The sequence below is a fragment of the Candoia aspera genome, chromosome 1, assembly GCF_035149785.1.
Source record: "Candoia aspera isolate rCanAsp1 chromosome 1, rCanAsp1.hap2, whole genome shotgun sequence".
NCBI classification, from domain to species: Eukaryota; Metazoa; Chordata; class Lepidosauria; order Squamata; family Boidae; genus Candoia; species Candoia aspera.
In genome coordinates, this window is record NC_086153.1 from 81830339 (window position 1) to 81847564 (window position 17226).

The window sequence follows — 17226 nt, forward strand, 5'->3', positions numbered from 1 at the left end:
TGCCCTGAATTCGAATTGAGATCATTCTGTCGTTTTTGGGGTTGTATCCAAGCACTGCTTTAGCCACTTTACTATTAATTATGAAGGCTACTCCATTTCTTCTGTGGTCCTCTTGTCTGCAGTAGTAGATCTGGTGGTCATTTGATGTGAAGTGGCCCATTCCAGTCCATTTCAGTTCACTGACGCCCAGAATGTCTATCTTTAATCTTGACATCTCACCAATAACCACATCCAATTTGCCCTGGCTCATAGATCTTACATTCCAGGTTCCAATGGTGTGTTGATCCTTAGAACATCGGATTCGCCGTTCACCACCAGCACCGTCGGCCGCTAGCCGTCCTTTCGGCTTTGAGCTAGCTGCGTCATCACGTCTGGGGCTAGTTGAGCTCATCCTCTGTTCCTCCCCAGTAGCATTTTGACCATCTTCCGACCTGGGGGTCTCATCTTCCGATGGTATACCGACATATCTCTGGTTGTACTGATCCATTTAGTTTTCACGGCAAGAATACTGAGGTGGGTTGCCATTACCTTCCCCAGGGATCGCATTTAGTCTGACCTCTCTGTCATGACCTTCCCGTCTTGGGTGGCCCTTCACGGTTTAGCTCATGGCATCATTGAGGTGCTCAAGCTCCAGCACCACGACAAGGTAACGATCCTTTGCTGAAGGAACTACAGACTAGCTGTCTTTATTTTACCATAGGATATTGAGCAAACTAGTTAATGTGAAGCGTATCATGCAAACTCCCAAAATCAGGCTAATTGAGTAAACTGGTATTGGCTGCATCGGTCAGTGGTACAACAGGAAGAAACACATAATTTTTTTTTTCAAACAATACCACATCTGTAGAACACCTTCCCCAAAAAATCTTGATTGGCCTCTTTGCTACTTTCCTTGTTCAGAATCTCTGTGCTGAATATCACTGAGATCCAATAATTTGCTATAGTTACAATACTCTGCTGTAGATTTGTAGCAAATTTACTAGACTTACCATTGTGTCTCTGAACCCCTCTTCCAGTGTAGATGGACGTCCAGAATAGTTACCTTATAAGAAATAAAGCAAATATATTATTTTATATTGTAAAACAAATTGCACCTCTCATTTAAATTCATAAGGGAAAGGTCTCCCCTATCAAAAGTTTGGAAAGTGATATAATTCTTCATTCTATTGAAAGAGTACTGGAGGGTTATTTTTTACCATTATGAAATCCATGAACTAAACTTGCAATATATATTTTTGAAAAGAACATCATGCTCCCTCTGTATTAAATTAGGGCATAACTGATGGATGGAACATTTTTTTTAAAATCCTATTGATGTTCTAAATCGATTTTTTGTGCCTTTACAGAATGTCTCTGGCTGCTTATTGTGTGGTTTGCTCTAGAAAGATAGGAACTTTAGGTTCATCATGGAAAGTTGGTCAATCATGGAAAGATATCAGTAAGTGCAATTCTATATTCACAAGTCTGACTGTCATTTTATTTGAATGATTTCCCAGATAAATTCATCATCTGAGGCTTGGTTGCACATCTATAAAGAAAGATATAAAGCAGTTGTTTCCGATCTTCACAGCAGTTATAAGTACCATTATGCAACCTCTCTAAAGTTACATCATGACTCTTTTTTCTATAATCTATCCTGCCTAACCCTAATCATCAAAACAATAAATCGTATGTTCATTTTCTTTTTTAAGCAAAAATCCATAAGGGGTGGAAATTATATTCTTCCCTAGAGACAATTAGGACAGCAGCCTTTGGAGAAATATTTATCACCATTCCATAGGATTGCTGAAGAACTTTCGATTTATGGGATTTGTTTCTATTTTCTTTTCTGTAAGAGGAAATATATGCACCATTGGAAATATGAATATAAAGACTATTTCATTGTCATATTCATTGTATTGTACATTGTATATTCACCCATGATAGAAATTTGAAGTTAAGGTCTTTGAGAAGGACCTTAGTGACTATGTTCTGCATCACTATAGTATTTATGCTATATTTAAGAATGGGTTAAATATTTTCTTAAATGCAGTGTTGAATGAACTTGCTTTTCCAACACATAATATTAAATGATAGCCATCTAAGAAATATTTGAACAATGTTGATTAGGTCATCTTTAAGTGTTAAGTTAATACAATTTGCTTTTCAGATCAAGTTATATTAATGAGACTATGATTTCCAATGATGAAATCTGTTTAGAATAATATTTTATGAACCCAATAAGTATTCCATAATTTAAAACTTTTTAGGATGATGGTAGGAGGATTATACATACGTAAAAGTCATCAGTTTCTGCTAATGGAAGCAAACCAGTGTTGTGAATCTAAACTTGTACAAGTTTATTCAGAAGTAAATTCTACTAAATTCACAACTTGAGCTTTGTTGCCAGGTTAGTTTGCCAAACTGAGTGTTCTGACCTGAAGCAAGTTTCTCAGAAATAATCCCATCAAGTTGAGTGGGCATACTCCCAACTAGAAAATATTATTTGTGCCTTTTTTAAGTGGCTGGACCCATGTGCAGAGAGCTGCAACTTGCTCCATAGGACAAAGTGGGAATTAGTTTTATGTAACCTTGAGTAGGAGTTAATTAAATTACTACTAAATTAACTAGTTGTGACCTTGCCTGAGGCAGAAAGGCTTCATAACAGTAACTCATGCTCTTATCACGATCTGCCTAGATTACACTACCCATCTAGCGCTCTATTTGAGGCTGTCATGAGAAAAATATTCAGAAACTGTGTATTTCTGGGCTCCCAACATTGGGAGCACATAACTCTGGTTTTGTGGACCCTGCATTGGTTGCCAGTTGATTTTGGGGTCCAGTTTAAGGTGGTTTTGACCTATGAAGGCCTTCATGGTTTGGCAGTCGGATACTTCAGGTCCACATTCTCCATCCAGTTTCGGCCCAACCAACTAGCTATAGCAATGAGAAACTGTTGTACATCCCACACTTTCAGGAAGTTTGAGGTGGGCTGAGACAAGGAGGTGCTGCTTTTCTGTTGTAGCACTGACATTATGGAGATCAGGCTGGTTCCCTTCTTGCTGATTTTTCACAAGCTATTAAGGATGGGACTCTTTTGTAGAACCCAGGATTTGCTTTGGTTTGATGTTACCATCTTTTTCTTCTCTTTCTATTATTTATTTATTTATTTGTCAAATTTGTACACCGCCCATCTCACTATGGAAGTGACTCTGGGTGGTGTACAAATAAAAGGGCATAAAAACCATTATAAAAAAACACAAAAAATGCAAGTTAAAAGAGAAAAACTAAAACCAAAAGGCGAGCATCTTCAAATCAGCAACCACGCCCAGGGCTGCCTACCACTCTTGGATCCCCAAGCTAGTTGGCAGAGCCAGGTCTTGATGCTCTTCCGGAAGGCCAGAAGAGTGGGGGCCAACCTCACCTTAGGGGACAAGATGTTCCATAGGGTGGGGGCAACAGCAGAAAAGGCTCTTCTCCTAGACCCCACCAGTCAAAATTCTTTAGCCAATGGGGTCCATAATATGCCCTTCCTGCCGGACCGGGTGGGACAGGTCGATGTAATTTGGATAAGACAGTTCCTCAGGTAACCTGGTCCCATGCCATGAAGGGCTTTAAAGGTCACAACCAACACCTTGAAGTCCAGGAGGACCCCCAGATTGTGCACTGGGTCTGTCTGGGGCAGTGCAACCCTGTAAAGGATCAAAGATAGTAAATCCCCAGATACAGAGGTATTGTAGCATTGTTGTGTTTTTATATTTGCATGGGGCTTGTTTTATATTCCATTATTTTTCTGTGTGAGCTGCCAAGAGTCTTTTTTGATTGTGTTGGCATAAAAATATGTTAGTAAATAAATAATATTTAAATTAGAAGTTAAATGGACTCCCATATTGATTTTAATATAAACTAAGTACAGTTAATTTAACCTCTGTATATAATTTGTTATTACTGATGTAATGTTTGTACTAAACCATCCACTTTGCATAGGCAGTGATACTGAGTTTTTAATTTTTAAGGAAAAATTGCGAAGTTAACTGGCTCACTTATTCTGGGGTAAGTTTTAATAAGCAAACATTAATTTCACTTTTAGAATAAAACTGAAGTATCATTGTCTGTAAGTGTGAAATATATTGTTTTTTCAGTTGTGAATATGTTTAGCATGCTGTAACTCTTACTCTGTTTATAAATATGTATATAGTATAGTTGACAATATTATCTGGTACTGAATGCTGCTTCAGAATTAACTATGACCCCATTTAATATGTTACATAGTCTTATAATAACAAATAGTCAATACCCGCATTCCTTTATTCTTTAAAATTTGGGCCCTTAAGTATGAGCCATGTGAATCAGTCATTCCTGATTAGAAATTGCGAGTGCTGAAAAACAGTTGATTAGGCTTTGTCATTTCTTTTTTTCCTTTTATGGCTTTCTACTTGGTTTCTAATCTACCAACGAGTTTTGCCTTTCCTTATTTGAAATTGACATTTAGAAGAGATTTTGTTTCATGCTCAGTTCATATATTTGTTAATTGTGTTCTCTATCCTTGCAAAGCAATAAAGACTGTGACATTATCATTTAGTGGCTTGTGCTGATCTAAAATATCTTCCTGCTGCATCTCTGCATGATTTACTGCTTTGCTACCTTCTAGCCATAGTCTGTCCCACAAACCTATCCTGATTTGGAAGAAACTTTGCCTAGTTTGGATGTCAACAAGGAAGCAAGACAGTTCTGCTTGTGAGAGAAGGAGAGAGAAGAAAGAGGGCAAGAGGAAGCAAATGGGCATTCTTTTTGTTTGTTAAACTTATATACTCTTTTTCATCAGGAGTTCAAGGCAGCTTATGCAGTACTCAGTACCAAAAGTGGGGTAAGGAATACTAGTCCTTGAGCTGATAAAACCATGGACAAGAATTGCCAGGCTTGGACCAGAAGTTAAAAATTAAGAAAACTGTACATAGAGATGGGTTCACTTTCCACCTAACTGAGATCAGCTTTGAATTTGAACTTCACTGCTTACACAGATATCTGTCTTCTTTTTTTTTAAGTGGCTGTATCTTTGCTACTTACGAAGTTCTGACTTTAAGGAAATTATTCTCTTTTGATACCCAAGTGGTGCAACAAGAAAAACTGAAATCCTACATCTACTTACGAACAGTTTCTTTAGATCAAAGTGACTACCAAGGTAAGAAACACCAGGTTGTTGCTGGAAGTAGGATTTAGAAACACAGCTTGAATATAGGATATACTAAAGAAGAACTAGAACAGTAGTATGTTCATCCTGATGCTTAACGAAGAACATTGCACTATGGAGATTATGGAAGAAATTTACTTATATTCTCTTCTATTAGAAATTTAATAGATTTTCTCTTTTTTTTTCCTCATAAGAATATTTTTTATCATTTTTTCTCATTCTCATCTTTTTCTCATTTTCTCATTTTCTCTTCTACTAGAAATTCAATAGAAGAGAAATATATTCTCTTGGCTGGATGGGGAGTTCTGGGAATTGAAGTCCACACTGCTTAAAGTTGCCAAGATTGAGAAACACTGCTATAGCCTATCTCAATAAAATATAGTTCTAGTTTTCCTGTGGAATAGATTTCCTGTTCGGGTCTACCTTGGAGGACTGATTATTTGACCAAAACAAAATCTCTGTTGCTTTTGTAGGAGTTATATATCAAGTGAGAAAGAAGCTTCACAGAGCAGCCAGGAAAATTCTAGAAATGAATGCTCGAATCTTCCGAAAGCCCTTTGATGGTAGGTTTGGTAAAAGCTTTAGGACTGTAATTCCCAACTTGCTGTAATCTAAAACTGTCATTTTTTAATAGCAGAAGCTCTATGCCTTTAACAGTTCCATACCCTGCAGAAACTAAGCAGACATAGCTTTTCCCATCCCCCCCACCCAATACTGTTTCTGCATATTGAGAAATCAATAAATTTCTGCCTGTCATGTATATAACTAAGGTGCAGAGCTGCCATGATCTGGCTAAGAAGCCAAATGTGTTATCTGGAACAGTGACTTAATTTTTGGAATTGCCTCTGAAGATGCTCGGTATGCCTAAATGTTTTATTATCCTTAAGCCAATTGCCTTTTTATCAAATATATTGTAAGTGTTCAGTTCAGAGATTTAGGCTTGAAATCAGTGCAATAGCAGGAGCAATTGAACAGTGGAGCCAATTATTCAGCAAAGTAATGTGCTTCACTGGATGCATTCAAGCGGAGACTTGACTGCCATCTGGCAAGGAAGTTTTAATTTGGATTCCTGTACTGAACAGGTGTTAATGTGAGGGCCTAAATGACTGCTTCCTACTCTGGGACCCAGAGTGTTCCCGTTGGGATGCAAAAATGACTTTCAAATACTTAAATGTAGTTCCATGTATATTCTTGTTTTACAGTCTTTGTGCAGCGTCAAGTCCTATTCATTGGGTATGGCCACTAAACTTCTGTTCCCAAATTCAGAGCACTCTGTTCAATTGAGTCATCAATCATTTATATTAAGAAAAATCTCCTTCAAGTCAAACTTGGTATCGATGTATAGTTTTCTTGACAACTTCACCAAAGTTGTTTGCCATTGCCTTATTCTAGGAGGTGTTGTTTTTTTTAAATCCAGTCTTGCCTGTAGCTCTAGTACTCTCTGGAGGTGTTTCATCCAAGAGTTTACCAGATCCAATTCTGCTTAGCTTTTTGGATTAGCCAAGGTCAATTAAGTGTTGTCACCTAATTGTGGATCCAGGAAATAGCATGCTTTAAAATGTTGCTCTAAAAAAATACTATCTTTAGTTATTGCTGATAATAGGAAGATGGGAATACAGTAACTATAACAATCTTATCCTGTTTTATGTTTGGTAAAGAACGCTTCAGTACACTTGATGCAGAAGAGCGTGATTATGCCTTGTGGCTGCTTGTGAAAAGAAGTCAATCAAAAGATAAAATGGTCCGATTACAAGCTGTGCAGGAATTGGCCTCCAATCGTTACTGGCATGGTAATAGTATCTATTAAGATAGCTGTAGAATTCTTGCAGTTGGCTATTATCTCTTACACAGTACTGTAAAAAGAATAGCCAATGGACAATCTATCAGAAACCTTTCTTATGAAAGCCCCACAGACTAAATAGGAACAGTATAAAAACCCATTCATTTTAATGGAACTTGTATTGGAGAACCTCTCAGTGGATAGGACCATCAAGCTGTTGGTTCCTTTGTTAGCTTTCTTGATCAAATTTATTTTTATGTAGCTTTTTACTCTGACATTCTTAGCAACATCCAATTTGGACTAGGGTGTGGGCTAACACTTGGTAGTAACTGGAAATTCACAGTTATTTTAAAACAATAATCCTTTCACTTCTGACACCTACTTCAGCAAGAACCAATGGCTGGAAATTTTACAGTGAGAGATCCACCCTTGAACTCAGGTAGAATTTCCTAACTGTGAGAGCAATTAAGCAGTGGGGCAGCCTGTCTCCTGGTGTTGTGGGTGCTCCATCACTGGAGGTTTTCAAGGAAAGACTGGACAGCCATTTGTCCAGAATGGTACGAGGATTCCCACACTGGGCAGCGGGTTGGACTAGGAGACCTCCAAAGTTCCTCCCAACCTGATGATTCTGTGGGATCCACTTTATTTATTTATTTGTTTGTTTGTTTTGTATCCCGCCTTTATTATTTTTATAAATAACTCAAGGCGGTGAACGTACCTAATCCTTCCTCCTCTTATTTCCCCCCCAGCAACAACCCTGTGAGGTGAGTTGGGCTGAGAGAGAGTGACTGGCCCAAGGTCACCCAGCCGGCTTTCACGCTCAAGGCGGGACTAGAACTCTCAGTCTCCTGGTTTCTAGCCCGAAGCCTTAACCACTAGACCAAACCGGCTCTCTGTTTATCTATCTATCTATCTATCTATCTATCTATCTATCTATCTATCTATCTATCTATCTATCTATCTATCAATTAATTAAACAAATTTATATGGTCACCCAACTCACACGCAGTGACTCTGGGCAGCTTACAAAATTAAAATTAAAAAACCCGTCAACCCCCCATCCCCCCGTGGTGGCTACAACACACTCCAATTAACCACTTGATTGGCTCCATCACAGTCTGGGGTCCCCAGGCCCGCTGACAGAACCATGTCTTTAGGGCCTTTCAGAAAAGCATCAAGGTGGGGGCCAATCTAATCTCCGGGGGAATGATGTTCCGTAGGGAGAGAGCCATCATGGTGAAGGCCCTTTTTTGTGGCCCTACTAGATGAAATTCCCTCAGAATTCCCTCATTCGCTACACTTTATCACTGTAGATGGCAACCCTATGCATGCTTACTGGGAAGTTAGTTCTATTCAGTTCAGCGGAACCTACTTTCATGCATGTATTTAAAGGATTGTACATGTAACAGAACAGTCAGTCTTCTTTTCTGTTTCCTGACATTTTTCTGTCTCCTGACTTTTAAAATCATAAATAAAATGAAACTGTTGATGCAATCCACCTTAAATTGGCAGTCTTTAATGTTTTTTTTTAGTATATTTTCAATGATTGCCTCAAAATTCCACTTTTAAGAAATTAAAATACTGGATTGCAAATGCCTTCAAGAGTCCTGAAAGCCTGCTTTTAAGGCCATAAGAAGTGAATAGAGTTAGCCCGCAAAGTTAATCCTCTAGAAGGAGATTGGGGTAGCCCCTGGGCCTTTTGGTCATGCATTCCCTCAGCTTATATAGCCACAAATGTAAACAAAAGTAAGAAAAGTAATGGGGGATTTCTGCCATTTGTTTAGGTGCTTGATGATAGTCCAGATTGTGGCCCAAATACCGAACTTAGCTACAGTAGAAAAAGAAAACAAAACCTGCCTATTGGAATCCAGTGCTTTAAGAATGCTACTGCTGTCCACATGAGTCTGAAATTCAACTGGCAACTTTTGTTTTATAATACAAACTGCAGGTGTTACAGTTTTATTAACTGTGTTACAGCTGGTTTCCCCCTGCCCCCGCTGTCCTTGTTCTGCGAAATTGGGAATTTGCTTATTTTTGCCATCTGTAGGTATGTAGTCCCTTCCAACTAGACAGCATATCCCCATTGCATTTTTAATTGCAAAAACATACTGCTTGTTTATATAGCTTTTATGAAAATATATTTCGGATTAGTGGAAATCCTAACTTTATATTTGTTTTAGTACAGATTATCAGTACAGGACAGTTGCCCAAACAAGCGACCAGAGAACTGCTGTTGCTTTAGCTCGAAGTAAAGATGTTGATCTGCGATTTTTCCTGCCTCCTCATCTTTTACTGAAACCAAAGGATGTATGTATAGTAAGACCTAGATAACCTTTATCTAGCAGTTTCTTTCAGTAGGTACTTGAAGTTAATGCCTGGGAGTTAACCAAGGTAGGTAGCATAATGTAATTGCCAGTGGACGTCCATATGGACAGACATTCCCCAATCAGATGCTAAGAGAAGAGGGTCTTTGCCTGACCAAAAAGGACTCGTGGGAGAAAGACAAGAAAGTTCCACAGGCACAATAACCCTGAGGGCCCTCTTCTGATTTGGGTTTCTCTGCTCTGTGTCTCAAATCAGCCTCTGAGTGCCAGTCACTCAGGCTGTTAGGTTATTTTACCTAAGTATATATATTTTCTATCTCTTTGACAGGATTACCAGTCTCCCAGTAATCTGGGTGCCCTCTAGGTGGCAGCATCTGTGAAATCATTTCATAGAATATCAATCTCCTGGGAGACCAATAGTCCTGTCAGAAGTACACAGTAAATGGTAACAGTCAAGGCAATCTCTAGCCCCCACTGCCCCATGTTCAGGAGAGCAATTGGGGGGTGGTTTTTCCACCAGTAGCTGATGCTGGATGGGAGGGGAAAGAAGAATAAGACACCCATCAATTGCTGTCCTGACACTGCCCTGCACTAGTTTGTTTCAAGGCGGCAACCCTGCCTGGCCTCCTTGGTGATGTGTGATAGAGGCATATTGTGGGAGCAGTGCAATTTACAGTATGTCGATACAGTTTCCTCCTGACCCAAGGATGGGAGGAAAGCTCATGAACATGGCTGTGAGGAAGAGCCCAGGGGTGTCATTGGCAGGGGAGGTCAATTGTTGAGGAGGAAGAGTCCTTTGTGAGGCACAGTAGTACAAGTCATGCCCTTAAATCCCCAGACTTGTCCTTGTGGAGTATAAGAATGGGAATTGCAATGAGAGGACCGAAGGAAGCAAACTGCTGTCATTCCCATCCCTGGGAATGGAAGACATTGATATTTGGAAGGATTAAAGACTCTGGGAGGCAAACATTGCCATTCTCATTCTTAAAACCCTCTAAAATAGGGCTGTGACATACTTTGGATTTGATTCCAAAGAGATACTCTGGAACAAGTGGAAATACAAACCCGGTTCCTGTTTGTGGCTGCAGCTGCTTTCCAAAGTACCTCTTTTGAACTGATTCCAAAGTGTGGCACAGCCCTAGCCTAAAACAGCCAAAAGTGGCCCGAGATTGTGCCACTGAAACTTGGCCATTTTGCCACTGAATGTTGGCGGCAGAACTTCATGGTGCTGAGGGCCTCATGCTGCCCATCCCATCTATGATATTATGTAGTTCTCAGTTAATTTCAAATACCCATTTCAGGCAAGCAGCTCAGTTTGCTATATGAATTATCCTTCATATTTCCCAAGAGCCTGCTGTTTGAGAAAAAGAGACAGAAATAGGTAAGTAGATAGACAGTTTGCTAGGTGGTTGTCAGGAAGATAATTTATGTCTATATCCTCCTCTGGTTTCAGCCCTGCCACTTTAGGCATACTTCCCTAATCAGATTTTCTCTGAAGGAATATGGTCTCAATAGAAAAAGATTGCATTCCTAATCTGGAACTTTATAGACTAAATTTCATGCTGGCTCATGCCAGAAAAACACTAACAAATCCTAGCTTTCTGTTGTGAGTCATTCAACAACAAGATACAGTGACAGGAATGTTTGTAATTTCATCTTTCAGGCTTGTTGCTTAGAAGATGAAATTCGACTGCTGCTGGCAGCTTTACCTCAAACAGATCTTGACCAGTGTGTACAGTATTTTACCTCTTTAGCTTTAAGAGAAAGCAGCCAGACCATAGCTGCCCAAAAGGTATGTCTTTAAAGCCTAGGAGTTCAACATTCCAATTAACTGGGCACCAAGGATTGGTATTCTATTTGTGTGTATTCGTGTATTTCCTCCCTAACGCATTGTATTTGTGGTTTTGATTTTATTTTGCTTGTTTACAATATCTTAACTTTGTACACTGACTTGGGTCTTTTGATTTGGTGGCCTATAAAGCCAATAAATAAATCAATTAAATGCCCAATATAAAAAGTGATATCGTCTCAGAGTAAAGATGAAGGTGGAAAATGAAATATTGGATACCATAATTTTACACTTTGGCTTTTATTGGTGCTTGCTTTTCAAGTAAAGTGAAGATCAGTTCAACCACTATTCTGTCTGCCAAAAAGTTCCTAATTTAGAGGATTGGTCTGAACTAGCAGGAGTGAGAAGATGCTAATAAATATTTGCTTGTTTCAAGCTGATTACATGGTAGAGTTATATCATTTCCTTGAGTTGACTGATAATGCAAACTAAAATTCTTACTGGAATTTACTTACTAGAATTTTTTTTGCCTCCAGAATAACAAAATTTTCCTTTAAAAAAAATTAAAATTTCATATCCTTCTTGAGTAATTTAACTGCTGCCTGGAACGTAATTATGGTAGCAAGAACTCTCCAATGGCTGTTGTGATGGTGGTGCCTCTATCTTGCTGGTCCGTATTTTTAAAATAGTTGTAGCTACAAAGAATATTAAGTTGCAGCATCTTTCCTGGAAACTGAGTCATGGTCTTCTGTTTTTTTTGATCCATTAGAGTACACTCTACTCTTTATGCTTAATTTTTTTAAAAATGTAAAACCCTACACATCGTTACAGAAACATTGCTGTAAACAAACTTTTAACAATGTTCACTCTACTGTTTTGGAATTAATTTCCAACTTGTTTTCCTTCCAGGGAGGCTTATGGTGTTTTGGAGGTAATGGGCTTCCATATTGTGAAAGTCTTAGTACCATTCCTGCAAAGACCGTGGAACTTTTCTGTCTGCAGGCTTTAGTGGAGCATTCCAAGGTAATGTAGCAGAAACCCCAAGTCTCCATCCCAGGGTTTCTGAGCCAGTGGATCTGGAGCCCTCGTCGGATCTCAACAGTGCAAACAAGCTGACAGTGTGGTCAATGAGTTAGAAAATGATTCATATTTTTTCATAATAATAGTATATGATTTTCATTTTAAAACAGATGAAAGAAACATTGTCTTGTTAAAATAAATGGTCCTTTTAATCAAACCAACTGATTTTAGTGATTCGCTCCCTCTACCCACACTTGCTGTCACTTTGTAAACAGCTGAACTCAGTGAATTGCAGCGCTCTCAGACCCAGGGTAGAAGTCATGAGAAGATCCCTGCTCAGGCCTTGTTAAAACCCAAGAAACATGGTAAATTGGTAAAGACTATTCTACCTAGTCATGTTATGAGAAATTAGGACTGCCTATGCTTATTGTAGTTAATTAAGGTAGGCAGTCATTCGCAAGTCAGTTTTAATTTTCTTTAATTTTCCCACCCCCCAAAAAGCAACAAAACTGGGAATTCCTGATCTTTCCAATTTGGATGTCATTTCATAGCACGTCAGTGTATTCTCTCTCCCCGCAATAACTTGTTCTGAGGACTCAGAGGAAGGTATTTATTTATTTATTATTTATTTGTAAATTTATTCACTGCCCATCTCTGCCTCATGGGGGACTCTGGGCAGTTTACAATAAAATGAAGTTAAGATTTAAAACCATTCCAATACAACAATACAATAAAATAAAAATATAATAAAATCTAAGTGGCAGAAGATTTTAATCAGCCCGTGAGAGTAACAGGCCCCTCAAAATCACTTAGCCATCCCCAGGTATAAGTATTCCCCCTCCCATTCCAAGCCTGCTGCCTCCCTTTAGTGAGGGAGATAGTGGGCGAGGTGTCAGCAGGAGTCAGAAGCAGCAGTCAGTCTTGCCATTTCAGGCAGTGGGTTCTGCTGAACTGCCATTGCCATCAAAAGCCAACCAGACCTGTCCCCAAATCACATGGCAGTATTATTTTCCATCAATTTCTGGGGAAGCTCTGAATCCACAAGACTCTTAGTGCATGATATAATTTTACACTTGGTTTGCATATTGTCAAAGTGCAGCTCATTACTGCAATTTCTGTATCATTTCAGATTCCTAGCCATTGTGATAAAATTGAATCAAACAAGGGACTTCAACTCTTGCAGAAATTGTATCACCTTCGTAGAGATTCTCCCAAGATACAAAGAAGCATCATTCACATAATTGGAAATATGGCTCTAGATGAGCGTCTTCATGCATCTATAACACGTGCAGGTAATAGCAAATGTATTGGTTGTTAATTGGAAATGAATGATTAAAATATGAGGTCTGGTGGTTTTTCTTCCTAAGAGTTACAGGGTTTGGGAAATCAATACTTTAGGGGTGGGATTTAATTATTTATACAGTTAGTCAAATATATTTTCTTACTGTTTATATTATCAATAAACAAGGGTGTATATTGAATTCATATTTGGGGAAAAGGAAATGATCCAGGAATTTCTTCTTCTTCTGCAGTTTGTGAAGCAGTACATTTCTCTGTTCAGGATTCCTCTCTAAAATGGAATGAACTAATGAATCAAATTGATGAATGATTAAAACAAAGATTTTCCTGACAGGATGACTGTTCATTTCTGGAGGGTTTTTGGTAGCAGAATGTTTGAGCAGACAATATGCATTCTACCCACAGGGTGGCATGGTGTGGTTAACTATCAACCATCTATCATCTGTCTGTCTGTCTTGATTTAGCTGCATGAATTATTGGTTATAATCAGTCTTACACTGTATCCTCAAACATGAACATGAGAAGTTAAAGTTTTAGACTTCCAGTTGCTAACAAGTAATAAGTTTGCAGGGAATTGCCAGAGAAAATGTGGTGAAAAGCAGTGTATGTATATATTACTTCTCTACATATTTATTACTTATTTAAGAATGCCTTAGTTAATAAAGTATGAGTAGGTAACAGTCAATGATACATATGGTTCATTTTATTCAATGCCAGGATGGGTTTCTGTACTAGCAGCTATGATGAAGTCTCCACGTGTCATGGAATCCTCCCATGCTGCAAGAGCCTTGGCTAATCTGGACAGAGAAATGGTGCAAGAGAAGTATCCAGATGGTGTATACATTTTACACCCACAACATCGAGCCAAGTAAGCAAGCTTTGTGTTGTTCACAATAAGCCTATTTTGTAACTCACTAAACAACAGTTTAGCATGATTTGATCTGCTGATATAACCAGAGCTTTCCAGTGGAGTTGATTCACACATCCAGAGACTGTAAGAGACTGACTAAGGAATAATTAAATGATGCTGTAACCCTGTATTCCAGCAGATTCACAGTTTGGCCTTAGGGTCTGTTTGTGCAGAGAGAAGGTTTTCTTCCTGTGTTTCCCCCTGCTGTATTCTGAGTGGGAGGAAAAGATGTAGGAAACTGCCATAAACTGAGTCAGATTTTCAACATTGCCTGGCTGTGAGTTTTAGGCAGCAAGTCTTTTCAATTTTACCTGGTGTTATGACCAGTTGGTATGCAAAACATGGATCAAATAATTGAAAATATCTTTAAAAGTAATTTAAAAGTAGGGTAATACCTTTTGCATTAATCCCATTAACTTTAGGTGTTTGTCAGTATATGTAAATTACTTTGGCTTTATTTTTGCTTCGGGGCAAGCATTATAAATAAACCACAGGCAGTCCTCGTTTAGCAACTGCCTCGGACAGTGGCCATTCACATTTACAACGGTGATGAAAAAATAACTTTACAACCAATCCTTGCATTTATGACCTTCACAGGTCTGTAAAGCAAGGGAAAGCTGAAGTCAGATCATAAGCACAGTCACAATTTCACTTAGTGACCACTTTGCTTAATGACTGAGTTGCCTAATGACCAAATTGCTGGTCCTAATTGTAGTCGCTAAACAAGGACTACCTGTAGTCTAATATTGTGCCCTACCGTTAGGGTGGTAATAGGTACTGTGTAATGCTTAAGCCTTAATGACAACAGTATGTTGTGACCAGACTAATCTATATAGTCTTGTAACTGTGGCAGTTCAGCCTTTGAAATTTAGTTACCGAGGGAAGGGAATGTCAATTTAGCTAAGATTAACACCTTGCTAAGGCTAGAGGGGCACAAAATAGTTCCAGACAATAGATAGTAAGAAGCCCAGTGTCTAAGAGGCGCTAAAGGGGCCTGCAGAAAAAGCTTGAAAAAAGAGCAGAGGAGAAAAGAAAGTAAATCTGAGGTTTTGGAAGGAGCTTTCGAATGGATCACTACATCTCATAAGATGAAGGGATAGAGTTTAGTTCAAGGAGGAGAGATGTTCCCCTGCTAAGTGATGTCACCTCTGCTTGGGTGTGAGGAGATTTCGTTCCTCACTTTGGCCGAGAATCTAGGCTGTAATAGAAAAAAAATCCATCAGTTTTGGTTTCTACCATTACTAGTAATTTAAGTGGGGATAGGATAGAATTTCATGTATTTATTTGACAGTTTTTTGCCTAGATCACTGTTTTTCAACTTTTGGAACTTTTAAGATGTATGGACTACAATTCCCAGAATTCCTAACCAGCATGCTGGCCTAGGTACTCCTGTTAATATGTATTCTTCTTTATGACTTCTCTCCACTACCAGTGAGCCCATTAAAGCTGATGTCCTTTTTGTTCATGGCCTTTTGGGAGCAGCATTTAAAACATGGAGGCAACAGGATCTTGAGCACTCTGCAGACGAGAAAGACATGGATGCAGAAGATGACTACAGTGAATGTTGGCCAAAAGTAAGAATCATTAACTACCGTCAGATTTTTGCTACTTAGTGAAGAAAGCAAAACAGAGAGAAAAAATAATTGTATTTCATTATCTGCACTTAAAGTTTAATTTAAATTGGGTGTTCCACATGGACCAGAGATATCTGTGTGCAAACCCCTTCTGTATCCTGAAATTCCCCTGATTTCCTTTCTAAACTACCTTCCAAGTTTGCTTGTAGGGATAAAAATGCTTTCTCCCTGCTTGGAAAAAAATAGTGGTACAGAGTGATTAAAATAAAATTTATGGCCCAAGCATGAATCCTGATGAACTATACTATACTTCACGATTATCACAGATATATGGTGAGTTAGAGTTAGATTTAGCAACAGGAAGTTTGCTCTGGACAATAAAGAAATGGGAGAGTGGGAATGTGGACATTATGTCTTTGTGGCAGGTTCTGGCTAATGAATAACTTCCCTCATGAAGATACTGGATGATGGTGAGGAGGAGGAGGAGGAAGAGCGGGTAATATGTGTGGGTCTAACTGTAGGATTCACAGTCTAAGGCTGGTGGAAACTTAATAATTCAAGTCCTAACCAAGGACCTAAGAATTATTCCATTATTTTTATTATTATTAATATATAATAAGAATTATTATTATTTGATTATGGTTGCCCACACCCAAAGACTCTTGGTTTTCATGTTAAAAACATGAAAGCCTGCACTAAAAAGAACCGTAAACTATAAAACTAGACTAAACCATAACTATAAAAACTCGATATGGGGTCGACATTATGCTCTGTTATGCATAAATAACAGTAGCATTCATGTGAACAGCTGTTTATTCAGAGGCACCCATGTAATCAGCAGTACAACAGGCTTTTGCTGTTTGCTTCTATACATCTACATCAAGATTCTCTCCTGATGAAACAGATTGCTTTTTCCTTTTCCTATATCGGTTCCCAGAAAAGTTATCACTTCCTGGATTTCTGTGTTATGCTGCGGTTAGATGAGTAACAAGTCATAACTGACTGTCTGATCTTTTCTAAAGTATGTTCTGAAGCTTGCTAACAAATTCAAATGAAGAGGCTTTGATTAATCAGTAGAGATCAACCAGTCAGAATGCTAGTAACATTGTCTCCTAGAAGAATCAAATACAAACTTTGGCCCTATATTTATTGATTTAAGGTGCAATTTTTGGTTTATAAGACTAATACTGGGTTGCGGAAATTAAGGCAATAGACACCACTAGCAAGTTACTTCGGGTGAGCTTCAATTACAAAATTATATGCCCTCTAACCAGTTTACTCCTCTGATTCACTTGTCTCGCTTGAAAATATGTTGCTGGTCTTCATTGCAATACCGGAAACCTAAATACTTACCTGAATT

The 17226-nt window shown here is 38.6% G+C and overlaps 1 protein-coding gene across 2 annotated transcripts in view; it reads left to right on the top strand.

Annotated features, from left to right (window-relative positions):
* The window catches only part of SERAC1 (serine active site containing 1), a 28180-nt gene that overhangs the window by 3619 nt on the left and 7335 nt on the right, over positions 1 to 17226 (top strand). For both annotated transcript variants that reach the window (XM_063308059.1, XM_063308070.1), the window contains exons 2-12: positions 1347 to 1438; positions 3996 to 4032; positions 5025 to 5161; positions 5644 to 5733; positions 6829 to 6960; positions 9136 to 9257; positions 10938 to 11066; positions 11973 to 12086; positions 13213 to 13375; positions 14100 to 14250; positions 15725 to 15866. In XM_063308059.1, coding sequence (XP_063164129.1) covers positions 1347 to 1438; positions 3996 to 4032; positions 5025 to 5161; positions 5644 to 5733; positions 6829 to 6960; positions 9136 to 9257; positions 10938 to 11066; positions 11973 to 12086; positions 13213 to 13375; positions 14100 to 14250; positions 15725 to 15866 — 1309 coding nt within the window. The remainder of the gene's footprint in view (positions 1 to 1346; positions 1439 to 3995; positions 4033 to 5024; positions 5162 to 5643; positions 5734 to 6828; positions 6961 to 9135; positions 9258 to 10937; positions 11067 to 11972; positions 12087 to 13212; positions 13376 to 14099; positions 14251 to 15724; positions 15867 to 17226) is intronic.